Source organism: Alternaria ventricosa (genome assembly GCF_023758065.1).
Source record: "Alternaria ventricosa strain BMP 2768 chromosome Unknown scaffold_14, whole genome shotgun sequence".
Lineage (NCBI taxonomy): Eukaryota > Fungi > Ascomycota > Dothideomycetes > Pleosporales > Pleosporaceae > Alternaria > Alternaria ventricosa.
The window spans coordinates 592,766-619,465 of NW_026055694.1; the positions used below are offsets into that span (position 1 = coordinate 592,766).

The 26,700-nt window shown below is 53.8% G+C and overlaps 6 protein-coding genes across 6 annotated transcripts; 3 read left to right on the top strand and 3 right to left on the bottom strand.

The window, feature by feature from the left end:
• Positions 1-405: 405 nt before the first annotated feature.
• Positions 406-1,644, top strand: J4E93_007783 (uncharacterized protein; the record flags this gene model as incomplete). The annotated part of the gene is made up of 1 exon (XM_049345687.1): positions 406-1,644. The coding sequence occupies one exon, from the start codon at positions 406-408 to the stop codon at positions 1,642-1,644; it is 1,239 nt and encodes a 412-aa protein (XP_049197214.1).
• Positions 1,645-1,921: 277 nt separating this feature from the next.
• On the top strand, positions 1,922-4,010 carry J4E93_007784 (uncharacterized protein; the record flags this gene model as incomplete). The annotated part of the gene is made up of 2 exons (XM_049345688.1): positions 1,922-2,495; positions 2,689-4,010. 2 exons carry the CDS (start codon positions 1,922-1,924, stop codon positions 4,008-4,010), a joined length of 1,896 nt encoding a protein of 631 aa, XP_049197215.1.
• Positions 4,011-4,933: 923 nt separating this feature from the next.
• J4E93_007785 (uncharacterized protein) lies at positions 4,934-6,361 on the top strand (the record flags this gene model as incomplete). Its single annotated transcript, XM_049345689.1, has 4 exons — positions 4,934-5,186; positions 5,246-5,457; positions 5,508-5,881; positions 6,307-6,361. 4 exons carry the CDS (start codon positions 4,934-4,936, stop codon positions 6,359-6,361), a joined length of 894 nt encoding a protein of 297 aa, XP_049197216.1.
• A 3,406-nt stretch (positions 6,362-9,767) lies between these two features.
• On the bottom strand, positions 9,768-12,397 carry J4E93_007786 (uncharacterized protein; the record flags this gene model as incomplete). The annotated part of the gene is made up of 3 exons (XM_049345690.1): positions 9,768-10,642; positions 10,846-11,935; positions 11,984-12,397. 3 exons carry the CDS (start codon positions 12,395-12,397, stop codon positions 9,768-9,770), a joined length of 2,379 nt encoding a protein of 792 aa, XP_049197217.1.
• A 655-nt stretch (positions 12,398-13,052) lies between these two features.
• J4E93_007787 (uncharacterized protein) lies at positions 13,053-13,859 on the bottom strand (the record flags this gene model as incomplete). Its single annotated transcript, XM_049345691.1, has 2 exons — positions 13,053-13,571; positions 13,632-13,859. 2 exons carry the CDS (start codon positions 13,857-13,859, stop codon positions 13,053-13,055), a joined length of 747 nt encoding a protein of 248 aa, XP_049197218.1.
• A 10,753-nt stretch (positions 13,860-24,612) lies between these two features.
• On the bottom strand, positions 24,613-26,644 carry FAT1 (long-chain fatty acid transporter fat1; the record flags this gene model as incomplete). The annotated part of the gene is made up of 4 exons (XM_049345692.1): positions 24,613-25,117; positions 25,164-26,089; positions 26,141-26,583; positions 26,638-26,644. 4 exons carry the CDS (start codon positions 26,642-26,644, stop codon positions 24,613-24,615), a joined length of 1,881 nt encoding a protein of 626 aa, XP_049197219.1.
• Positions 26,645-26,700: the final 56 nt, after the last annotated feature.

Here is a 26,700-nt window from a genome sequence, read left to right on the forward strand (position 1 = left end):
CTAGTTTCTGCTTCCTTGCGAGCATATGGGGTTCGCAGTAGTTTGGTCGAACTTGGAGTGGTCATTTTCTTTATCTTTTGTATAAGTACGTACATTTTCTGCCGAGGGAGTATCGCTGGGTCAGGGGAACATGGGAATAGACCGTATTGAATCTTGTGACAATCCTTTCTCATTTGAAGTAATTGGAGTAGACGAAAGTGACAAGCGATGATTGTCGCGATGCGAGACGCTAGTTGGGTGATGGTATCGTGTCAAGGTGTTCGCAGCTGCCAGGTGGACCCTGATCCCGAGGTTGTGTTCGATGCCGTCATCAACGCTTGAGCTAAGCTCCGATGTCTCTTCATCACACCACGCACCAATCCCCACAACCACACACCGTCACGACGCAATTGCCCATACAACATCATGGTGCTTCAGGACGTCGACAACACAGCTCCGGAAGGCTTCTCAGATAACCCATACCCCTCCTCGGACGATCCATATGCTTCCGCGTCGCCGCCCTCCTCAGGTGCTCGCTTCGACGCGAGCGTCCTGCCCCAGCCATTGCCGATCATAGGCACCTTCATGGGCTTCTCCGACCGTGCCGTTCGCTTCAAAACCGAAACTACCCTCAAATTCGCCGAGCGCAAAGTCGGCCGCCAACTGAATCCAGAAGAAGCGCAGGCGCTCGCATTCCACATATACCAGCTTGAGCAGACAAAGAGCTATTTCGCCTTCACAGGTGCAGCTGCAGGAACCTACCAATGGTACAGAACTATGGACAAGATGAAGTATCCCTTCTACCAGCCCAAGGTCGAGGACATTGACCGGAACAAGTTTGGTCCGATCAAGGGCAACATGGCGCAGTTCGCACGACACACATGGCGGTTTACTCTGTACGCTCTGGTGGCAGGACAGATGGGCAACATCATCGGCCAACTACTCGCGCAACCGCTCGCTGCGGTCAACACTTCGAATGATCCCAAGCTGGAGCAGTTTGGACAGGAGCTGAAAGCTTCATCGCACGCCGAAGGACAAAGGACCGCACAACAAGGACGTGAGATTGAGGATAGGCGACGACAGTTCCAGGAGCAGGTCAGGAACAAGGCAGGAGGTGGCCCGTCACCACAGGCTAGCTGGGGTAAGCAGCCTCAAGGGAACGCTGATGGAGGCGACGACATGAGCCCGACCGCTGGGAACGAATCGTGGGGTACCAGAACCGCGGGATCAGACACATGGGAGACGTTTTCAAACGACACATCACAACCAGCTCCACAACGCCAGCAAGCACCGCCCTCATCCCTTCCATTCGATGACGACGCCTCCCCCACTGGCGGCCTCTTCCAAGACGAAGTCAACAACCCACAACAACCCCAATCCCAATCCCAAGCAAGACCTGGGGAATCGTCATGGGATCGTCTAAGGCGCACCGGGGGAGCAGCAGCAGCGCCACTTCAAAGGCCACAGCAGCAACAATCGCGCAGAGCGGAACCGGAGCGCAGAGAGCAAAGGGAGGGGTCTACGCTGGGAGATTCGTATACGTTTGTTGCGGGTGATGAGGAGAGGGCCAGAGAGAGACAGCGCGCGCAACAAGAGTTCGACGCTAGGTTAGAGCAGGAGCGCCAGGGACGTGATTTCAGTGATGAGGGAGGTAAGAAGTGGTAGAGGCGGTGATTGGAAGGTATACCAATGAAGCTTGATTGATTTGTCGTATCCATGTGCGTTTCCCCGATTCATCTGATTCACGGACTCCTGACTTCTCACAGTGTGGTCACATGCGCGCTTTCACTTCCTCGTCTGCGGAGTGGAAACTCTTAGGCTTCTCTTGCTCGCTCCTATATAATCGCCCACTCACCGCGTTCACTTTTTCGAACATCACTTAAATAACCTGCTCTCTCACTTCTCAACCTTTTCACAGCCACCCAGCAACCAGCCGCCGACAATGAACGACGACGACTACGAAGCGAACGATAACTTTTGGAGTGATTTCTGGCCGAACGATTGCAGCCCCGAGGCCTTACACCTAGCTTTGGCCATGAAGGAGTCTGGCGCCGACATTCGCCCAACACAGAATGGCTTCGAGGTCAACGAGCAAGCAGGCCGCCCACATCCCATCATAGGTGAATCCCCGAAATGCTGTCCAGATTCTAAGCACTGGACCATGGACGACGGTGATTGGGTCTGCGTTGGGTGTGGTGCGGTGTACGCGCAGAACTTTGCTTACGCACCCGCGCAATCATCTCTGGCACCACTCCTTCCTCCTACTGACCTGGTGGTCAATGGAAATCTCGTTCTACCGCCCATGTCTTGCTGCATGAAGCCTGTCCCTCGTGAGGAGGATGGAGACGAGCGGACTCTGTGCGACCGCTGTGGCCAGGAATACTTCGATTATAAATATGATGAGGACTTTCAGAAAGCGATCGAAGCAGGCTCGGGATTTGGTACTGGTGGGCCGACGTCTGGTGAGTCAGGGCAATCGAATGGTCGGCAAGCGGGTCCTGACTGGAGGAACCAAGGTAAGAGGACCCCATTGATTTTCTGGTGAGGATCAACAGCTAATTTGTGCAGCCGATCTATACATGTACAGTCATCGTGGACCACCATATTCGAATCACGCTCCTCTTTCGTCGGGATCGGTTACTGGCTTGAGTGACTTCCAGGCATCCACCGCCTATACACGTCGTCGTCTACGCGCACCGCGTTCTGAAGGCGATATTCGAGCATTGGGAGACGAAGACGACAGCAATCTTGCGGCTTCTCTCCGTGTATCTTCCTTCGTATCTTCCTTCAACCAAATCCTTCCGCCAGCTCCACCAATCAATGATCCCACTCCAGGACCATCAAAGCCCAAGGCAAAACGCGCGATAAAACCACCTACTATCACCTCCAACGTTCCGGTGCGGCCTCGTCTGCCTAGATATCGCACGCCCACTCACTGCCTCACTTGCATGGCAGAAAAGGGTATCCGCAACATGGACTGCAAACTCTGTCACCAGTGTCACTCCGAACGTCATACCACCGGCAGGTGCGGGATGTTAAAGCCAAAGTTCCACAAGTTCATGGACCTTTCTGTGGAGCTACGTCAGCGCATCTATGCGCTCGCGCTCGATACAGACCGGCCCATCAGGCCTCATCTGTGCGATTATACCGACGACCAAGTCATTCAGTTCCACGACGACAACGCAGAACACCACTTCGCTACCAGCGATCTTCTCGGTATCACCCGTGTCAGCAAGCAAGTCCGTGAGGAGTCACTTCCCATGTTCTACTCCACGAACACCTTCTCCATCGGTTACGATACATCAACGTATTTCGACCGCCTCGTGTACCTGGGCCGTTTCCACATGGTCCGCCACGTCCGGTTCCAGATCGACAACCGCAAGGAGTCCATGTCGCCCAGCATCCTGCGCCGCATGAATCAGTACATCAAGGAAGCAGACGTCTACGAGAAGCAGCTGACCGGTCCCGTTGGCCAGCATATGTCGTCGCTGAAGAAACACCCCCAGTACCTCTACGGCGGCTGCCCCGAACTCAACACCCTCATCACACTCATGAAACTCACTTCCCGCCTCGACAACCAGACCAAAGACCAGTACGAAGGCAAAGGTAAAGACAAAGCCACCGAAATCACCGCCACCCCACTCTTCCACTCCAAACTCGTCGTCCCCGTCTCCTCCGTCCCAAACTTCATCGCCTACAACGCCTACAAATGGTTCCCAACCGTCATGTACGGCCTCGGCATCCAACTGCACTACGTCGACAACACGCCTTTTGCCTTTGTCGACGGCGGCACCGTCGGCATTACGTGGGAACAGCGCTTGCAGAAGAAGGACTTTGGCGATATCCCTGATTACGTTGATCCGGTTGATAGTAGCGGGCAGACGGCGGCGTATAAGATGGCGCTTAGACTGGATCCGGAGTTGGAACAGAGGCAGAGGCCTAAGGCTTGGGCTTATTTGAGGGAAACTTGTACGGGTGGGAATTACGCGTGGTTTGATTTGCCGACTGAGGGGGGTGGGGTTGGGTATTAGGTGGTGGATGGAATGAGAGGGTGATGGATTTCGATGATGACGAGATGGATAGATAAAACATGAGAGAATTCAGTGCCATTGCATTCAATCACAGTACTCCATGAAAAGTGTTTCTAGAAAGGCAGAGTTGGTTGTGGGGAGCAGTCCCATGTACTAAGACACGTGAGGCTAGGGCACCTGCAGGCTGACTATAAGCAGGCAGGTACGTCCCACCCATCACACCTGACATCTCACATCACATTTCATCATTGCCATCCTACTCTGATTATTTTATATACACTGGTTATGTCACTCTGCACTACTTGTAGCTCTATACCTTTTCGCGCGCTCGCCCGCGGCGACCAACCTCCAGGCTGGAAAAAGAGCTCTTGGACCGACGACAATGGCATACCCTGGGGTCACAACAGCGAGACGTGGAAGTGCGACAGACGCCAAACCACCTTACCGCTATTGAGGAAAAGCGCACTCCACTGCATAATATGCAGCATGCTCATGCACGATCTGGAAACACGGCCGATTTACAAACGAGTCGCACAGGAACTGGATATAGAAGTCACTCCAGCATGGCTGCATATTTCCGAATCTGAAACATACGGCACAAAGTTGGATCTCTTTCTAGACAAGGGCATAAATGAAGCTACTGCTGTGGAGTTTCGAAATAGATTTGGTATGTTTGAGTCGCAGATTTTGCTTAGTCCGGTAGACGAAGGCTTATGGACACAGACACTCCAGCTCCGAATCTCTTCAAGCCGGTGAAGTTGGAGAATACGCTTGATCCCACCCCTTTGAAGCAATCCAGGGCTTGGTTTGACGAATGTAATACCCGACATGAGAGATGTTCTGCGATCCAGCAAGACTCGCTGTTGCCTACAAGAGTGCTGGATCTCGATGACATGCCCAGTTCCAACGCTCTAGCCGAAAATATGAAGCAGTGGCCAGAACTGTTTTCTCAAACCGAATGTAAGCTAGTCGAGACTACTGCTGGCCAGAAAGGAAAGTATGCAACGCTGAGCTATTGTTGGGGAAATGGGTTGCCGTTCACGACTACCACAGAGACGCTTTCAATGCGAAAGAGCAGCATCGACTTTCAAGATCTTCCTAAGACGCTTCAAGATGCTGCTATGGTGGTTCGATCTCTCGACCTACGGTACGTATGGATTGACTGCTTGGCAATTGGTATGAACCAACTCCTATGTACACAGTACTTATACTAACGCTTGTACTCTTACTATTAGTACAAGATGACACAGCAGACTGGGAAAAAGAATCGGCTGTTATGGCCGACATCTACTCCAGATCATACATCAACATCGCTGCATCCAACGCTTCACATTGCGGAGCAGGCTTCCTAGGAATACGAAAAATGCCAATGACTGAACGTATCGAGATTCACGACAGCGAAGGGAAGCTAGAGGTATATCTCGTCGCCCAACAGACCCGTAACTACGTAGGCTCCACCCCCCAAGATGCCGTCGTCTCCTTGCTAACAAAAACCAGGCACTACCAAGCGATCCCCTCGAAACACGAGCCTGGGTCCTCCAAGAACAACTCTTGCCATCCCGCTCCCTTCATTTCGGCAGCGCCAACATGTTCTGGCGCTGTCCCGACGGCATCTCGCACGAGGAGCGTAGAAAAGGCTGGACTCACCTCTACACCCTCGACGCCGTCGTACCCAGCATACGCCTACCCATCGGAGCTGCCCTTGGCAAAGATGCGTGGTTCCAACTGGTTCTTGACTATACCTCCCGCGGTATTACATACCCGAAAGACAAATTCCCGGCCATCTCAGGCGTCATGACCGTCTTACAGCGCATGACTGGCGACATCCCCGCCGCAGGACTCTGGCGGCGGAACTTCCTCAAGTGGCTCCTGTGGGTCCCTAGACATGACGTCGCGCCTTTCAAACGGTCTGAAGTTTGGACGGCACCGTCTTGGTCGTTCATGTCCGGGGAAGGACCCGTGGATTACGGGTTAGGTGATCTTACTATGGGTATGAATACCTCTATACGAACCTTCTGTGCCAACTTCAAAGAATGCACCGTCACTCCCAAAGGGCTGAATCCGCTTGGTGAGTTGAGAGATGGGTGGGCGCGGATCAGTGGGCCAGTGAACGACGTTACTTCTATCGGGAAACATGCAGCGACAGGGAAAAGTCCGTATCGGTTATGTAGGGTGCAGATGCGCGATCGGAGCTACCATGATGCGCGCATTCTCTTTGACGTTGAGACATATGAGGCTTGTAAGGCTTTGATCGTTGCGCCGGCTTTGGGTGTGGCAATCATTGGTACGGATATAGAGCGGGGCGAGTATTTGAGGGTCGGACTGGTGGTAATCAAGAGAGTAAGACTTGAGGTGACGACGGAAGTAAGTACAAAGGCGGTCAAAAATAACAGTGATGGGATCCCTAACATCATGGTAGCAGTCGAAAGAGTGGTACCCGGAAGCAGAGGATTATTCGGAGCCACGGTCGATTGTTCTCCGATAAGGCGGCGGACTTGCACGCCAGATTTGAGGCGTGTGGAGCATGTTGATTATCGGTGTAGAAGCCGAGCCGCCAGTTAAGTAAAAGTTGAACCAATTCTCATGACATTAATCGAGTGTGAGTGAGTCTGACTTGGGGGGCTCGCGTAGCCTCAGGTTCTCGACCATGGTTCGCTACCGCACATATCCATAGTCCAACCGACCAGAAAAGTAAGCGAATTATTTGAGTAACACAGAAGTAAAGCTGCGCATATATAAGGCGTGCCCTCAAGCATTAGAAGTTATATTTCAACCCCAAAGCAAAAGATCTAAAAGTTTCCCGTAAACACAACATAAACAAGCCATACCCAAAGATGCCTTCCGACAACGAACGACCAACTGATAAGATGACGACACTTCAAGCTCAATTCACGGCCAAGTCATACCATAAGCAGCTTTATGAACACTACAAGAGAGCGGCGACTGCCCCAGGTATGATAGGCCAGGTCATCAAATCTGAGCCACCTCCGCACCATCAGCAGAGCTACATACGCCATCGGTCTGGATGCGTATGTACCTTTCCTTCCGCACCCAAACAAGAAGACAAAAGCCTCGAAGATGAACACGAGACTGCAGAACAATTCGCTCGCAACTGGAACCCAACAAGATTTCCCAAAGTGAAAGAATGGACAAATGACGATTTCCGCTCAGCGATAGAGCACTGGACATTTGATCGCAATGAGAGAAACACACCCGAGGCTATAAACGAAGCAGAAGCGGCACTCTACGATCTGGACAGCGGTTCTTGGGCTGGTACGCAAGACTGGGTCCGAGAACAACACATCTGCGAGACGGTATATGTATGTCTCTTGAAGGTATTGAGACGATATGGGTACTGGAGGCATTCAACCACCCTTCGGTCCAAATCTTGGGACGGCCAAAGGATGACGATATATCGCACGCAGGGGGCGGAGGAGCTTCCAACATGGCTTCAGTGCCATGACTATGAGATTGAAGACGATGAGATTGTGCCGGATGAGGATGAGGAGGACGCGCAGAAGCTAGACGCCATGGTAACGGAGTGGCTTCCACACTTGGAGGTTACCGAGTAGACTTCTCAGGACGACGGAGACGCTGGAATGTTGTTTGTTTTAAAGTTGGAAACCCGCGGTGCGTTACCGTACGAGCGAAGATACAGTGTGTTAGTGATTAGGTAGATGAGACAATTGAACAACCTCTCGCTAGGGATAGCTAGAGTCTCGATCGCGTTTGCTGCATACATACTATCAAAAGTTGACTACTTCGTAGATTCTGAGATCATGTATACGTCTAGCCAGATATCATTCCTGATAATACCTAAAGTCTTTGTAGAATACAACGAGAAATGTGAGCCATCCTGGTACCCTGACATCCATGACTTTGTTGGTACGATCGGCGCGTTCAAGAAATCTGGACAAGATTTGTATGCCGCAACCGCAGGACATGCCATCAACGACGGGCCTGGAGAGAACTTCCAGATCATGCACAGAAGAGACAATAAGATCGTCTACGCCACACAGCTGTCATGTATGTATCCGGTCGATAAGAACGAGATCGCAAAAGGATGCGGTCTCCTCAAAGTGAACATAGAGGACGAGAAGAAGATAGATGCAATCATACCGCGGCTGGACCTGCACAACCACACTACGGCTCCAAGTCAGGATGTCGACCTAGGGTTCGATCTGGACATTACAGGAAACAATGTCAATCATGGCGTGGCGTTATGGCCTTTTATCGGCAAAGGAAACGGCATCCGGATGTACAAGGACGGAGGCACCACAGACCTGACAGTCGTCCACTTCATTCGCGACAAGCGAGTAGAAGACATAAGAAGACTAAACATATGCCTCTCCCTCACATCCAAAGCCCATATACCGCAAACGGAACAAGACCCGAGTAACACGTTACACGAACCCCATCTTCGAAACGAGATATCATGTAACACCGCACCAGCATCCATTCCTTCTAGATTGCACCACGCCTTATTTTCAATACACATGCCACAATCTTTCTCTCTCTACTGTGAACATGTGGCGTACATCCCCCACCTGAGGCACGGCATAAACTCACCACCAACTTCGCACTTCGCATTCGAGAAAGACGCCAGCTTGTTCGTCTGAACGTGACTAATGCACGAAACATACGCCCCTGGGCCCAACACTCCGGCCAGCTAGGAATATGTACGTATATGCAAAACCCACGCTGCAGGTTCTCATGGCGTGACGAACCACGTCGAATCGAATCACCTGCCTCGCCGTCTCTTCAGCCCCAAGAGCCAAGGGCCGGGGCCAGGGCAATGGTACATACATGTACGTAGGAACCTCGCCGTCCACACCATCCATCTACCCGCAACGCACCTCCGACCAATCGCGCCAACTCCCGCTCTCGTATCCAAAATGCAGGTGCAATGGGCGAACGAAGACCGTGTATGCGGCCAGCAAAGTAGCCAAGTGTCAAGCCCCCAACTCACGCGGACGGACTTGATCGTGTAGGCAGGCTGAGAAGCAGATGCGCGATCGAGATCTCAGGCGAGGGAGCGCCACAATGCATAGCACAGCAGGTTTTGAGGTTCGCGAAGAAAAGAAGGCAGATGGAATCTAGACGCGAGGACACGAGTTGGTGGGAGGTGTGGTGGGTGAATGAGGCGCTGGGGGTATATGTCAGGTGTATCAATACCATGGCGACTTATCACCTTCATGTTATGCTGTGTTATGTCATGGGCCAGGTCCACGCCCACGCCCACACTGTGCATTTCGCGTTCGTTGGATTATACAACGACGTAGGCGTGGGGCGGGTGCATGGCGAAATCTCCTCATGCTACCTTGCTTCCTTTCTTCCTTGAGACGAGACGAGACGAAACGGAGAAGTTCCATCACGCCACGCCACGCAACACAGCTCGTGGCCTGGAAGCAGGTTGGTGAGGACGGCTAAAGTGATGGACGGCGACGTTATTCGTTGAAAGATCCCGGTCGGCGGCCCGGCGTCGTAACGTTGACCGGTAGATCTTGTGGCACAGCTTCCCATTCACGCATATGCATCTCGGCTGCATCATTGATTCGCTGCCGGTCGCACACGTCGCAGATACAATTGGAAGGGCAGAATCGGGCGTCAGGCCATGAGGGGTATATTATGCGGTCGCTAAAGGGTATACAGATTGTTGGATATTGGATATGTGTGAATGTGCGGCAAATGCCGTCGACGCGCACCAACCTTCTAGAAATGCAATGATGGAGCGTGGAACGAGGGGTTACGAATGCATCACGCTCCGAAACCTAGGCCATGAACAGTCTCGTCGTCTCCAAGTGCAAGCCGCACTTCGTCTTCACCAACGCCAAGCCGGACACGGCCTACTCGCTCGCCATGTCGGGCCTCTACGCCTATGATGCCTGCTTCTGCGAGCTCGGTGGCTGCGAGTGCGAGACCGAGTGCTCTTGCTGCCTTGTTGTTCGTTTCCTTCGAGCCAAGATTAGTAGCAACGTCTCTATGCTTCGACGGCGTAGAAGGCTGCATTACTGCGCCGTTCATCATTTCGCTTCTGTCGTCCTTCTCAGGGGCGAGAATGTAATCGTGCACAGGCAGTAACTGACTCATGAGCCCCAACCGTTTGGCTTCATCGACAACGTCTCCAAGGATCGCTTCGCCAATGCCCGACCTGCGGATCCTTGCCAAGAGGGCCGCAAGGAACACCTTGGACGCCAACGGTAGAGCCCGCAGCGCCTGTTGCAGGGGGCTACTCGTAGCCTCGTTGATTGCCTGCTTGATCGTCGCCATAGTAACTATACCTTTCCGCCCCGCCCGATCTTTGGACCGATGATCCGGATCTCCGGTACCTTTATTTGACCGAGAGTCTTGGAGCTGCTTTGCTTTGTCACCCCGACCGGTCCTACTCGGGGTACCTGGCTGCGCCTCATCGTCCCGGTCCTGCGATATCGTTTCCGCTTCGGCGATTTCCACGGCTCGTCTGCAGATGTCTAACGCGCGTCGCGCATCACCGCTAACAGCTGCTACCTTGCGTGCAGCAAACTGAACGGCGTCAGGGTGCACAATATTGCCAGGTACACCTTCGAGCCGGGACTGGATAATTTGCATCAGTTGGTCATGTGTATAGCCTGGGAAAGTGATGCGCGTCAAGCCTAGAAGATGCGTGTTAGCCTCTCGCCAGGAAAATAACGGACGTACCCGGCGATATAAGTCGCACCGATAACATCAAATTGATACGCAGATCGTTGGGAGACCTCGTCGTCTCCCTCTGATATTGTAGCATATTGAGGAGGGATCGAAACGCCAAACGCGTGGGGCGCGTTCCTGAAGGATCGCTATGCTAGCTGGGACATACCTAGGCGACTGCTGATCTTATTGCTCAACGTTCTCTCTGGCAGATCCATAGTGTTCGCTACGGCGAGGACAATTAACCTGCTGTGCCGCAGGCCAGGCCAGTTGAAGAAGTTGTACATGACAGACTGGTTTTTCGTGACGAGCTGGTCAAGCTCGTCCATGAGGACCACGCAGGGAACCCTGCGCGGGCTGGGAGTGGAGAACTCGCGTTCCAGTAGCTCCAGTGCATGTGACGGACTCACTCGGTCGCCGCGCAGTGCCTGCCAGAGCAGCGAGTATGATTGGTGGGGATCAGTGACCTTCATGCCATTGATCTCAACAAATATGAAATCGTCCAACTCTTCGGCTTGAACTGAGGCTTGCAGTTGGGCGACGACCTCTCGCACAGTTGCCGTTTTGCCTGTGCCAGGTGTGCCCGAGATGTAGATGCATGAGCCCGAGCCGTCCGTAATGGCCGCGTCCAAATGACTATAGACGGTGGAGAACTCTTCCTCACGACAAGGGAGTGCGGCAGGTACCGAGGAAACATGGAGTTGATTCCGCGCGATCTGGAATGGTGAGTTTAGGGCCGAAGGGTCAAGTACACGCGTGCCAAGCGGTGTGAACTCCAACTGCTTCTTGATGACTATCCTCTTGTGCGTTGGAGTAAGGAATTTGCGCGCAGCCGGGCTTTTCCTAGTCGATGTGGGGGTGGTCGCTTCATTAATTTTCCGGCGCTTCCGTGGAGTCTTTGGCAAGTCATCATCGTCCGAGTCAGGGATCACGAACTGGTCCAAGTCGGGCTGCTGATGTTTCTTAGGACGACCGGCAGTTCTCCTAGTGGCCTTTGTCTGAGCCTCCACAAGATCGACCAGCGATCGGATGTCCTTGGCATCGCTGTATACGTCCTCCCATTTGAACTCTGGTGTATATGTGGTCGTGCGCGTGTTGCAGCCTCTCCGGCAGACGAAGACCTTGCCATAGTCTTTGGAGTTCTTCTTGACGCCTGCAGGATACAACTCCTGGAAACGTTCCAGAGAGTAGACCTTGGCAGTGCCGTTGATCGAGGCTAGCGGGTTGTCGTCGAATGCGGCAGAGATGTAAAGTTCGTTCTATTGAATGTCAGAGGGCATAATTTCGCAAAAGGCCGAGGGACTTACGGGAAGAAAGTCGGAACGCTTTTTGCTCTGGTTGCGAATTTCCTTCTCGGAGGAGAACCAGAGGAACTTGGCCATCTTCTCGTTCTCGTCCGGGTCCTCGTGGAAGTCGCAGATGATGCCGACCCATGCCTGGTTGCCCTCTGCCTTGAGCAGCACGGCATCTCCCACTTTGCACTTGAAGCTGCCCATGCGCGCACCGACTATGCGCTTTGCTAGCGGTGTGGGCGCAGCCTTTCTCTTTCTTGGCGAGGCAGTCTGCTCAGGCTGCGCATCGTCGATGCCATTGTTGTCGTAGATCCATTCCCAGGGGTGGTCTTCGTAGCCAAGCTCGTCGTCGGAGTCTTCGCGGAATACTGCGCCGCCCGCGAGATACTGTCGCGCCTTGTCTACACGGGAGCGCTTGATGGGAGCCATGAAAGGGGGTGGTTGTGGTCGCAATTGGGTTTTTGTCGCTGACGTTGGCCACGCGGGAGTGGAAGGCACGACGCGTCGCGACAGGCTTGGCGGAGCGCGCGCGGAAAGAGCTATGATCTCACCGCTCGGGTCACTTTCTTCGCGCAGTCACGACATGCGACGCATCACCACTGCACATCTCACGCTCATGTCGCATTAATCGCACCATCTCACAGTCATTTGCATGTCAAAATAGGATAGAGTGGATAAGGATATTCATTGCTGTATGATCCAACCACAGGCTCGCACTGGCACTGGGGCTACGTATCATGGCGAGCTTCGTCCCAGTCATAATAGAACAGTCTCTGTGAAGAGATGGGAAACGCCAAACTCCAAATCTCCGTGGTCAAGCGAGGGACCTTTGCTAACACGACCAATCGCTGAAATGCAGAACAAGAAGACTATAAACACAGAAGAAAGAGACAGCGTCCCGAGAGAAGAGAAATCATGGCCCGCGCACCGCCGCCGCCTGCTCACATGGAGTAGAGAAGGGGCAGCGGAGGTGTTCGGGGCATGGAGTCGGGCGTCGTCGGGTAGTCGAAAGACAGTGTCTTCTACCGGCGGCGGTCAGCGGTGGCTCGTCGAGGCAGCAGCGGTGAGTGCAAGAGTTGGACGTTCATGCGTAGTAGGGCTGGCGAGTGGGGAGCCTTACTGAGTCTGCGTACGAATGTGGTGGTTGGATCTCGTTTCCGCAAATGGCCGCGTAGCCGACGCCGAAAGGGCTCATCTCCTCGTCGCTGTAGTACTCGTTCTTCATGCTGGGCACCAGGCTAGGCAGGCCAGTGGAGTAGGCGGACGAGTGGGGTGGCGGCAGGTAGGTGTAGCTTGGCATCTCCGGTGTGAGGGTGGTGGGTATTGTGTGGTAGGGCGAGGTGGAGTACGGCATTGAGTAGGCGACTGCATCTGGGGCTGGGTATGCCGACGAATACGACGCTACGGAGAAGGGAGGTGGGCTGGTGGAAAGCTGGCGCGTGTACTGATGCGAGAACATGCCCCGATCCTCGGCAGGCGGGGTGGTGTAGGAGGATTCCGAAGACGACGGAGAGGGAAACTCCTGGCGCGGGGATCGCTGTGGTGGCTGCAGCTCGGCAGGCTTCTGCTCAGGTGAAGCTGAGCTCGAGGCAGCACGACGCTCCTGCAACCCGATTAGTATGGCGTTCCGAGCAGTACGAGGTACGGTAGCACAAGAACTTACAAGGTCTTCGAGCCTCTTCTTGAGCTTCTTGCGGTAGTTGCGCTGGGCAATGCGGTTCTGTATCCGCCTGCGTTCAGCGAGGTCTGAGATCTTGGTCCAGTCCTCGTTGGGGTTTGCCGAAGCAGAGAAGGCTGAGGAGGTGCCCGAGTATCTGGTGGTAGTGGGCGCCGGGGCGGCATATGGGTAGGCAGCGTGTCTGTGCATGGTGATGTTGGAGGTGGGGAGCATTTGCAGTCAAAGGAATGAAGATGCAAGGAGAAGCAGTGGAGCGGGATGTCTTGTTATCAGTGGGATGAAGAGAGGCTCAGTCTGGCAGTCGGGGATGACAGTATATTTATCTCGCGGTCCATGTTGCGTCCGCAGTCGTTCTTGTGGAGCACAGACTGGCTAGTGTTGGTCCCCAGCTTCAGGCCTCTCGCATGCACCCTGGGCTACGCGATGGCCGCTTGAGCATTTCTCAATTTGGTACGATTTGGAGCAACCCTGGCCGGTGTACTTTGACCGACTGCGGTCTTGTAAATTTAGTATGGGCGCTAGCGCAGCATGGCAGCGGGCCAGTGAGGGACGGGCAGACAGGCAGCTGAGGGCACGGAAGCGTCGGGCGCTGGTGTATTGAAACGAAAGCTCCCTAGCGGAGAGCGGTGTCGTCGTCCCATGTCGTCGCGGCGGTTCCCTGTCGCGTCCCCACCAACCTTGCTACCCTGGCACCTGGCGCAGTGCACATCACAGACAGCCCTATGACCCTGGGGCCTGTCGCTGTCGCGGTCGGGGCGTCACTGAACCTCGCGGCGCCGGGTCTGTCATTATCTCCGTCCCTGCGTGCGGCGTGCGTATGCCCTCCCGCATGCGTCGACTTGTTGCGAGCGTCGCTATCATCACGCGTCGGCTCTCGTCCGAAGGCTGCGAGGGTGAATGGGGCGTCCAGCCCGTCCCCTCGAGTGCCTCCACAGCGCCGCCCGCACATGGGGGCCAAAAGGCGACGAACGCAAACGTCTTGCTGTCCATGTCTGCTGTCTGCTGCGTGGGTAAATTGCGCCTTGACCGGCTCACACCAGATCATCACACTCGTCCAGCCCCCGCCGCCATTGGCTGCTGCCCGCTGCCTCGTCGTGCATGCGCAACCTCTCGACGGCATGCCACACCGCGACACTTCGACTTCGCCGTTCACTAGCCTTCCGACCCCTCCGACTGCTGTCCTGCTGCTCCCGACCTCAACTCCGTCCCTCCGCCGTCGCGCGTGGGAATCAGGAAGCCTGCTGAATGGAGACCATATCCTGCATCCAGCTAGCACTCGAGCAGCAGCCCAGCCGTCGATGCATTTAGTCTGCTTTGTCACGCCGTGCCTAAGTAAAGTACGCTGCCGCAACAGCGCCACCACTCGAAGAGCCCCAAAGGCCCCTTCAAACGAGCGTCGCATTCCACCAGCCCTACGCACTGTCCCATGTTCTTCCGCAGCCGCATCAGCACCTTACTGCAGTGTCGGTGAGTTCTGAGCCAAAAGGCGCATAGCGGCAGTCAGCCCAAAGCTTAGCCATGCCATGTTTCCACCAACAACACTGGAGAAGCCAATCATCATGGGAAATTTGCATCTAGAAACACTGCCAGACACGCCTTGAACCCGTTTGCTGTTGGCAGATTGCTCTGCTAGTGTCTTGTTGCCGTTGTTACAACGGCACGCCCTACGCCTGGCGGTCGAGCCTTGTCGGCTTCACGCCTTCTGTAGCTGCGCCTTCACTGAGCCGCCTATGTGACACGTCCCAGAATATCTTCGATCAGGTAAGGTACTGTTTCAAGAGCGCTTCTTCTTGCCTTTCGCCCTGATGTCGTTCCTGAAATTTTGACAAATGTCTGGTACTACCCCCCGTTTCTACTCGACATCTGCTGCCCCTCCTTCATCGACCACTGCTATGTATGGCCTGGGCGAGCCTACTGCAGAGTTTATCTCGTCCAATTGTGCGTGGCGGCTGTAAAGAAACCACCGGTCGTTTCAAAGCTTGGTGGCGCGCTAGCTGCTCAGATCTAAAGGTACACCGTCCCGTTGGTCCTAGAGCCTGCAGTTGGTAAATAGCGACTACCTTGGGCTTGCACTGGAGACAGTCCGAATACGCTATATGGTTGGTGTTGTCAGTGGTACTATCACCGCATGAAGCATCGAGATTGCGGGGGCCGATTGACGGGGACAGGTGCAGCGAACCGTGTGTACGTTGGTGATCCAGGACTGAGACACACACGCGTTGGCACGCTCGCGCTACCCATAAAAGAGGGAAAAGGGCAGATCGCCATGCCACGTGTGTCGAGACCTCGACCTCAGCTATCGACTATCGCAACTCAGCTGCTCTCCAGGACTACTCGCTTCGACGTCGGGTTTCCATATGAGTGGGGCCTGAAGTCTGTCTAGACGTTTGTGGAGCTCTTCGCCTCAGACATCGCAGCTCATGTCCCCTCGCTTGAGAGACATTCCCCACTTCGCTGTCTGTATTCAACTACAACAATCAATTAACAGCGTCCAGATAATGGCCAGGGGTATGCTTGTCGACAATGCCACACCAACTGTAACTGTGGAACGTGGCGTGGGAGACAATTGCATTGTCCATTCTGATCTCTCATTGGAGATGTCTCAACGAGCTAGATGATCCCTTGTCGACTTTGCGGCGCAAGTTGGTGGGATATGCAGACGGTACCTTTTACCCCGACCCCGCGTCAGCAATTCAAACCCAGAACGCAGGCTAACGGGGCCGTTGGCTGCTGCAGTTGTCCACCCACGGCAAGACCTGGGCTGAACAAGCCTCTGCGGCAGGAATCAGAGTCCCACGGCCGTGGCACCAGGAGATTCCTCTTTCCTATAGGTCCTTCATGATGTCCGTCAATGTCCCGATAACTCTTATTCTTTGACCCGTTGCTTCAAGTAGGAAATACCGATGGCCAAGGAGAAGGCTATGAGCAGCTGGAGCGTTGAATTGCGGTATCAGGCATAGTGGCTCGTCTGCTTCGGAATGTCTCCCTACCCAGCATGGCTGTGTTACGCCTGGTTGGCGGAGATCAACGAAGACGAATCAGTGTTTTGCAGTCGAGCAATCGTCAAAGAAGCTAGCCAGGTATGCATTACGCGACATCTTCTTTCGACCTCATCTACCGAGTTGGCCTGTCGCAATAGCGTGGAGTCAAATGTTCCACACCGTTTGGGGCACTGCTACGTTGCGGTGACAGAGAGCTCACCGCAGAGATGCCCGCCAACGCCTGAATTGCGCGGTGCATCGCCAAGTTCGTGATCGGTCCGTGGTGGCTGAGATTTATATACCCTATGCGGATGCTGAAGTCGTGTAAAAGCGATACAGAAGGTGAGGTCGTTCCGACGGTGAGTCTGTAAGGCGGGAGGACCCATATGTTTCCCAGAGCGGCTAGCGGCAGCTGGGGGTCCCTGCCACCGGTTCTTGTCGCGCCCTCTGAGTGGCCGGACGAGTACCAGGACGAATCAACTTCCCCTCCAGGGCGCTGGGCGACCGTTCCTTCGGGCGTTCCGTGCAAATCTCACCGCTGTACGCGATACATGGTGGGGAGGGGGCTCTCGCGAGAGGTCATGTGATCTCGTTCAGCCCTTATCACCGGGTTCACTATCAACATGCTTTGAATCCTTGGTACATTACCGTCATCGGCCGGGTGTATGCCCAAGAGGGGCATGGAGTTAGTCGTGCTACGGCGACCGCGAGATCGCCTACATGAGCACCATATCCCATACCAAAACACACTAACCAGTCAATCTCAGTACACGCGTTTCGTTCTATTCTTCCACCTTCGCATCGTCTGGTAACGCTCTTCGCGAGGCAGCCGCCGTGCTAATGCCGTTCCTTCCATATTTATCGTCGAAAACAAATGCAACTTTGGAAGCGACTAACGCGCTAATTCATCGCAAGAGGAAACGGCCTATATTTAGCGGCCGCTGTGCCAAGTCGAGCCATCTTTCTGATGACAGTAACTCTACCACCCTCCTTCGCAGCCCTACAGCCCTACGATGCACACAAGTCAGCACCTGAAACACCATCATTGGTCCAGCAGCGATGCGACACAGGTACCCCTCCTCGTGTCCCCACTGTCATTCATTTGGTCGTGCGCTGTAGCACCCGAGCGAAGACCTGTGAGAACTGCCGCTCATCTACTACACCGAAACTTAGTGAGGGGTTTTCTGTATACATCCGCGTATGGGACCACCTCGTACAGTATTAAGCTCACCGGTTGCAGGGCGTAACCGATAGGAAGGAACGACCAGTGTGGTGGGAAAGCCTGCCGCCGCTCTTTCCACATGTTGCTGAATTTACTGAACATCATTTCTATATATCCCCACGGACAAGAACACGGATACCGCATTTGTCGCGTATTGCGCAGAATCGAGCCTGTTCGCTTAGAGGGTTCATGTATACCCAAGCGCCCGTTATTATCCAGCGCCCGTTCACCGATAACGATTGGTCGCCTTGCACACAGACGGTGTCGCCAGCGCGGTGCCTCCGCATGGGGCGTCAGACCTCGTGGCAGACTGGCAATAGAAGGTCTCGGCCTTTGCACTTTTGTAAAGCAACGTGTGCAATCACAACCCGCGCTCGCTTCCGTCATCATGCAGCTCAAGGCAGACAGATTTCCCACGCCCAGAGAGTGGAGGGTCGCTATCAGCCGCAGCATGCAGTCTCAGGTTGGTGGTCGAAACGAACAGTCATTCAGAGACTAGTGTCGTCTCGACACGCTTCGACTCATCTTTACAACAGTAGCGCTTCCAGCGCCAGAGAGCCGCGAAGCGACGCTTGATGGCGTTCCTGTGCCAAGAAGGAGACTTGCCTTTCCTGACCGTTCAGCCGTTCTCGCGGGAACGGTAAGATCCCTGAAAGAATCCTTCGACGTCCCTGTCCAGGTCCGTATTGCGAGTCGATCTTCGAAGCGCTCGGGCGTAACTGCTGTGCCGCAGGCAAAATCAAAATAAATATCAAGAGCAAGATTAGCACAATGCGCACGACTCATTATATTTCTGGCTCGAACGCATACGTTACATTATTCAGCACACAATTCTTGGAAGGGCGACTTTTCCACTGCACGCGTCTCCTGAGCAAATGTAAGATCGAACATATCGACGAATGGCACTACTCGCTGCTAAGTGGCTTGCGTATGCGGTGGAAACATTTCCATATCGAGCGAGTATGCCGTGGTGTAAACACGCCCAGAAGCCGCCCTATCATGACCATGCGGACATCCGCTTCTCGAACGGCCTGCAAGTACACCATCATCGGACTTTGGCAATACTGCAACAGACCCAACCCAGAGGCCTCTCTAGGAGAACGAGTCAGACACGCAAACTATCGAACGACGTGTTCTCCACTAGACAGGTCCAGAATGCTGATTCATGTATAATATGCACGAATGCATCAAGATCGTCTTGAATGACTCCTCTTTCGAAGGAGCGACCTAGGCATCATTGTACATCAGGATGCGCGGACTCGGAGTTGCAGCGCAAAGCCGACCCGAATGTGCCGTGCCGCTTGACATGCTTCAAACAGGTTAATGGAGCGACAAGATGCAATTGGACGCCACCCAAAGCCTATAAGTAACACAGCAATTTCGTAAGTACCTGACTTCATTACTCAGCCCGTGCTGCATGGGAGGTGGTTGCTGCTTGCTTCTGCAGTACTTCTGGAACGCGCATGGTGGGTACAGTGATAGGGCTGAGGAGAACAGCTGACTGAACGAGGCTGTATTTGGTGCGTGAATACAAAGCAGTCAGCCGTGAAAGTGGTGATAGAAAGGTCGCTCAGCGTCGCTGCTGCATACACATTAGGCATGAAGCACACCCTCTCTCTTCGCGACAAACACCATGAGGTTTGTTGCCTGTTTGCAACGCCTTCCATCACACGGCGAACTTCGAATGCACATGCGGTACGCAAGCACATGTACCGTGTGAGTGTGGGACGCTGTACAGCACTTTCCCACGCATTACACACGCGAAGCCAGGTTAGGTCACCGCTGCCACGTTAAGTCCGCATCGCGATCGGTCAGTCTTCTGACCTCCGCCTTCGTCCGTTGAAGCATCGCGATATTGATTTGGGAGTCAAAGGGCGCGCAGCCGTACAACCCTGCACCGTCGATCTTCTGCGCAACAACCTGTTATCCACGACATGCAGGGTGACTGCAAAGAATGCGGGTATTCGAAAAGCGCAAACACACGCAAGGATAGTTTCCATTCTGTTTCCTTGCATCGCCTACTGCTTCTAGCAAGTCAGCGAGTACGCCTACGCCGTCGGACACTAGAACCTCGCCGATCTCTGAATAATCATCATCCCACCTACCCCGCGGTCCCCCAGACGGGATCGTACAGCCCCGAACCATTGGATCATCCGGTGCTCGTCACCCGCTTGAGCCATAAACAGACTCGCTCTTCCATGAATTGATATTCCATCCTCCATTAACAGTCCTTCAATCAAGCCAATTTTTCAGCTACCGGTCAGGCTGCCTACCGATGCAACCCTAACTACGCGTCTGCGGCGTAACCATATTGATATGAGCCAACCGAAATAACTTTGAGAGCGCAGCCAACTAAACTGCTCGTACGCAGCGAGTTTACTTCGCAAGCGTGAGGAGCAGCAGGGCGAAAGATGTGACGCAAGTAGGTCTCAAGCAATCCTACGTGCGACAGCAACTTGCCTGATGCGGAAGCATGTTGCGAAGCCTGCGCCTCGTGGGATTCAGCCTCTAGTGGGGCTGCGCGACTCTGCCAGTGACGCATTCCACACACCATGGGAAACTCGAATTTGAAATGATACAAGAGTCTCCACATGCACTACAACTGCACATGTGGGAGTAGTTCAAGAAGCATGCGGATCACTCGGTACGCAAACCGCGCCACGACGCCTCACGACAGCTTCGACGGAGTGCAATTCGCTGCTCGGCATACCGGATGCGATCTAGTAATCCCACGATAACAAGCGGGCACTCGGTGACCGGTTTTTCGTCACGTGCAGAGCGCGAGATGCCACGGCACGGAGTCAACTCCGGCGCGGCTGTGTGGAAAGCACCATGAGAGGCTGGTGTGAAACGGACAGTGGCACAAGCATCCTTCACGGGTTCAACCGTGTCTCGTCTGTTGCTCTCGTCTGCGATGCTATTCCGGGACCCATACCAGCAGGCAGCCATTCGGCAAGGCCACCAGCTACGCCTGAGCCTTTTTGCATACGATAATTACAAGCGCAGAGTTTGTGTCGCCCCGTCACGCTCTGCGACACGTATCGTTGTTCGCAAAACATACCTTCAGGTTGGCCGTTGAAACGTCCGCGCCACTTAGTCGCGTACAGGGCAGGCGTCGCACTGTCTCGCATACCATACTCGGGTTCGTGCACCGCCCACGAGGATCGTTACGAAAGGTATGCCTCCTTCCACCTTTGTCAGCAAGCGCATGGCTCGCTTGACGTGACTGTTCCGCAGAAACTGTCTAATACTAGAGCTTTGACACCTGGGCAGGATGTTTTAGCGCCGGTAACTATCGCAAGCCGCTAAGCACTTTGTCCATCCTTTGGGCGGTCCCCAACGGTCGTTCTGTCGGTAATAACGCCCTTCTAACTCCACCGCCGTTGATCTTGGATTCGAGCGATTAAGTTTGATTTGCGAATCGAATATCGTACAACGCTCCGTAGCGTTGACACAGACCCCGATGCCGAAGAATTCCAAGGACCATCGACAAGACAGCCCCAACTAGTACCTGTCGATTCAGCCTTGCATTCAATTCACACACTAGTTGCCCAGCGGATTTCACATGTAAACGAACCAACGAATAACGTTCCATTAGCGGCAAAGAGGCGAGTACGAAGCCGCCTAAACGCTTTCAGGATAATGCAGAGAAGAAGGATTGACCGCAACGCTTGCCTAAAGAGGCAAAGTTTCAAAATTCCCGTGCGAGCCCGAAGCAAAGGGTCTCGGCGATTTGTGATACCTCTCGCACTTCGCTGCTGCCCGGAGGACGGGTTGAGACGGTCTTTTACATCCGAGCACGAGACGGTTTCTCCGTCACGCTGTATTCGCAGCGGAAGTATAGGGTTCCAGGAGCATGATCCTTCCTGTGAAGGGGGCATGCATGTAGAGGATTTGCAATCAAATCAAATCACGTCATATCTTGCTCACGTTACTGCCCTGGTGGACAGATGTATCTGATACCCCGGATTTCCCACGTTGTATATGTCAGCACCCAAATCTCCAGGGTCAACTCCACCGGCGGTTGCTCGCGCAAGGGCTTACTGATCTGACAACCGTTCGCGCGCTGTAGGGCTGAAGGAGAATTTACCCTCCACGCGGGGTGTAAGAAGTAGGCGTCTGACATGTATTCCACACCGTCTTCGTCGCATCCATCCTCATGCTGCTACACCGTCATCTCGAAAGCAGAAAGACGACGCGTCGCATCGCGTCATGAGCGTCCTTTCCTCGCCCGTCCGGTGCGGCGGCGGAAGCCTCGGAAACCCGTGCCCACGATGCCATCCTTGTCCAGACCTTCAGATTGACAAAGAGCGCACGCGGCCAAACCCCCTGCCCCAGCTTCCGCGAACCCCCTATAGCACAAGAAACCTGACGACGATATATCGTGAGTCGGCCCAATGTAAAAACCCGAATCCCGCCTTTCGTACTAATCCGTACAGTATTGCGACGCGGAACAAAGAAATCCGTGTTACCAGTATTCCCGTTTTCTGGTAAATGAGGTGTATCCGTCCAGCGATGCGCCCAGCCCGATGAGAGCGAAAATCCATGTGCCGTTGAGCCCTGCAGCGACCGGCATTTTCCATTCGACAGGTATACGTGCGCATCACTTCCACGATCATGTTGGTGAGTCGAGTCAGGGACTCTTGAGGTGAGGGAGAGGCGAGCCAGACAGGACAGAACCAGATCCTAGCCACGGTCACCCATGCATCGCGATATTCGCCCCGAATACACAGTTCTCGCACCGATTAAACCACCACCAAGCACCAGCTGCCAACGTAGTCCTGCGCACACCGTTCAGAAAGTCCGGCAGATGATTGTTGGTCCTTTCCCTTTTTTCCACACCGGACGCGTAACAGGTTGAGTACCGAGCGCTGGTGGGCGGCTAGGTCGATCACACGCCCAGTGCATGCCACCTGTTTCCAAGTTCTGGTCTGCCCCATCTAAGATGGGAATAGAACCGTTGGGCTGAATTTCAACGATGATTACGATTCAATTTCAGATTTGGTTTCGATGACAGCGGGCGATTGTAGGGCTGAAAATGAGGGACTCGAGCACGGCGATCGATACAGTATTGCGCGCCCCCCTCGTGTGGGGGCTGGGCTGCGAAAGGGGGTGGGGAGCAAGCGAACCGACCAACTGGAGAGTTTCTGGGGGAGATTTGTGGTGTTTCTGGCTGGATTCGGAGACTTTTCCTTACTGCTGGTAAATTGGCAGGTGCGTGGCGGTTAGGGAAGTTGGGTGCTAGCTTGACGACACCGTCTGTATACGGTTGTCGCGTGAAGATCTGTGTGTATTATAGTTTTGTTGGAGGTGAGTTGGGGTAACGCATCGCATTGTTGTTTTGGGTCAAAGGGGAAAGGCGCGCTTTAACGGCGATTGAAGGTTTGATCGAATCCGGGTTGACGTTTTCGCTTGTCGGCTCGCTTCAGTTGTCCCCTTCGTTTACCCTGGGACGACTGATCACTATTGCGTCTTGCTGAATCATGCTTCACTTCTTCTAACGTTGTTCACAGAGGCATCGCATGGTCTGCTTGTTCAAGAGCGTGCTTTTAAGGGTAATTGCGATGCGTTGGTCAAGTCTTTGAAGCCACCACACCTGGGCAGCTACCCAACGCCCAACGTCGCCTCACGACTTGACAACAGAGTATCGTAGATCGCGACCTAGGTTTGCACTCCGGTAAATCTACCGACACTTCAATACGTCCATCTCTTCTCGGACAGGAGATCTATCAAGTAGGCCAAGGTAAATCCTGGCTGCCCACTTGCTTGTTTCGGATTGGCAGTCAAGTTGGACAGCTGGACGCTTTGCCTCGATGCTTGTGTATGTTCAGGCATCCCGGGAACCACAACAGGTGGCGCATTTAGGTCTCAGAGACACGTAGAACACCATCAGCACCAGGAGGACCCCTCGACGTAGCCCCATTCCCCAACCAAACTCACTTTCCATCTCAACAGCACAACACGCCATCTTTACAGTCCAAGCATACACCTAATCAGTTCCCTAAATCTTCCGTTCTATCTGATCATAATGAAGCGAAAAACTGCCGCACCTCAGACCACAGACCAAATCTGCGGATTCGACCCTCTTGTCGGGACTCACGCAACAATGCACGCAAGTTCAGCCCCATGCCACCTGATTGGCTCACTCAACTTCCCTTTTAGCCAACACATTAACCAACATTTCTTTCCACGTGTATCACCTGCAACGTAGAACATGACGAATGTCGTGGGCGGAAAGATCATGGTTTGTGGACCCTTACGCCCCAGCGTCTATCCAGCCGCAATGGGGCTAACTGCGCCTTGGAAGTAGCGTACAGCCCTGAAGGTGTTTTTGACATCAGCGTAATGAGCCCCATGGTGCAGCCCTGGAACGATGGTAGAGTGCAGGCGATGCATGTCGAGAGGGCGACGATGGTTGATGCCCGGTGGGGTCTTTTGTCGTTCAAAAGTGGATGGAAGAAATGTAGTGAGCGATCAACACACTGACGTGGACGATGGCCATCTGGGATGACGGCGGCTGTACTTAAAGAACATGGATTTCCTTGGTGGCCTGAATCAGTCAGCAGTACCATCGCACCTCGTACAAGGAAGAGACCGAATAGGTCTGCCGCCTGCATCAAGATGAAAACATGCAAAGTAGATAGCCCAACGTCAATATAGGCTCTGGTGGGCAGTGAATCCACGGTATAGCACCCATTCAGTAGCAGAAATGGCTCTTAGAATATAAAGCACATTAGGTGTGAGGTCAGCTATAGTAAAGACACTATGATAATCGTACCCTCTTATCCAATAGAGCCTCCCAATCCTTCTTCGTGAATGGAAGATACCGATCACTACCCTCCGGTAGCCAATACAGCTTATCCTCTCCAGTGATCTTATCCGGATCAACACCTTCCTTCTTCAGCCTACCCTTCTGAATCTTCAGAGTGCCCGTATACTCCAATGCAGGCGTCACCCTTAGAAACAGCGGCACTGCATAACTCGGCAAGACTGCTCTCGCATGCTTCGCCAGAGCTGCAAAGTTGAATGTCGACTCTGTGACTCCATCGGCCATGACGATGGATGCAGTGCCTGCTCGGCCGTCGTATCCAGGGACGAGAACGCCGTATGCGTTTGTCTCAGCGATCTGTGGGAACTTACCGAGCATGTCGGCCACTTCGTTTGTCGATACGTTCTCAGACTTCCAACGGAATGTGTCACCGAGACGGTCAACGAAAAAGACGCGGCCGTCCGCATCTTGTCGCATCATATCGCCGGACTTGAACCATCTGCTATCATCAGCTTACAGTCGACGAGCTTAAAAGGGTGACTTACATATCGCCCTTCTCGAACACATCCCTAATCCTCCTATTCTCCGTGGCGCCCTCGTTGTTGTAATAGCCTGGTGAAGTAGCCACAGTCTCCGGAGTCAATCTGTGCAGCACCTGGCCGGGCTCGTTGACTCCACATCTGATCGCAAAGCCGTTTGCATCTCTCATGATCTCTTCCGTATCGACATCCATTTTCACTCTCACTTCCTGGTCGCTGAATCGCCAATTCCAGATTAGCCCCCGAAGACCAATGCTATTCGCCGTGAAGGGACCAGCGTTGCGATTGAATGTCGCACCCAGCCCGTCAGTAGCCGCATATAGTTCGTTGATGATAGGTATGTTGAAACGTTCGCGGAAGGGTTCCCATACATCAGGGCGCATACCGTTGCCCCATGCCATCTGCACCTTGTGTCTCCGTTCGTGCGTATTCGGTGGGCCGTTGAGTAGATATCTGCAGAGCTCGCCGACATACTGAATGATGTCCGCATCTGAAGCTGCGACCTCAGGCCAGAAGGTCTTGTGCGAAAACCTCCGGCTCAATACGACTGTACCACCAGAATGAACTATCGGTGTGACGCAAAGGCCATGTGCTGCTCCGTGATAGAGCGGCATACATGTGTACATCCTGCTTTCTGGCTTAAGCTCAAGGTATTTGGCGGCGCTGTAGCCAGTCAAGAGCTCGCGACCAGTGCTCAAAGTCACGGCTTTGGGCAGTCCGGTCGTTCCAGAAGTATACATCAGCGAGCGGAGGGACTCTATAGTAACGTGGTCGCGGCGTGAGTCTGGTATGGGTGTCGAGTTTGGTAGCGACGCGAAGAAGGAGGGATTGTAGTAGTGTATCTTTACGCCTGTCTCTTCAAGGTCCATACGGCATGGCTCCACATTGCTCTTTACATCGGCGTCTGCGATGAGGAATCTGGAGTTGCATATCTATTCCAAAGGTCAACCAGTTTCTACGCGTTCATTTCCAGGAACACTTACTCTCGCGCAATGCACCAACCCCGTCCCAGTGAGGTTCCAATTGACGAAGCTAGGAATAGCTCCAATCCCATCCAGAGCAAACCAGAGCATCAGATACTCTGGACTATTCCCACCATCCATAGCAACTACCTCATCGGCTTGTATACCCAGGTCCTCTATCAGCCAATTCCCCACCCTCGTGAACGCATCAAAGAACTCCTTGTATGACCACGTTCTGCCTTCGAAGATGAGGAACGGGTGGTTTGGTTGTTTGCAGACCTGGTCTTCGAAGACATGGTACGTGAGGGCGCGTTTTCGAACCGCGCGATCGGTCATGAAGTCGACGACATCTTGCGTCGGCGAGAGACCGCCGCGGGCATGCTTGAGGTCGTGGGCGATATGGTGTTTCGCGTTGAGGTAGGCGGCGAGGGCTGCTGTGCCTGCTGCTCCGGCGATGATGGGTACTTGAAGGTGTCAGCATCTGACGGTAACCTAAAAGAGCGGAAGTAGAAGCTTACACGCCATGATACTGAATGTTTTCAACTTGTTGTTCTCTTTTAGACGCGTACAGGGAGAACGCG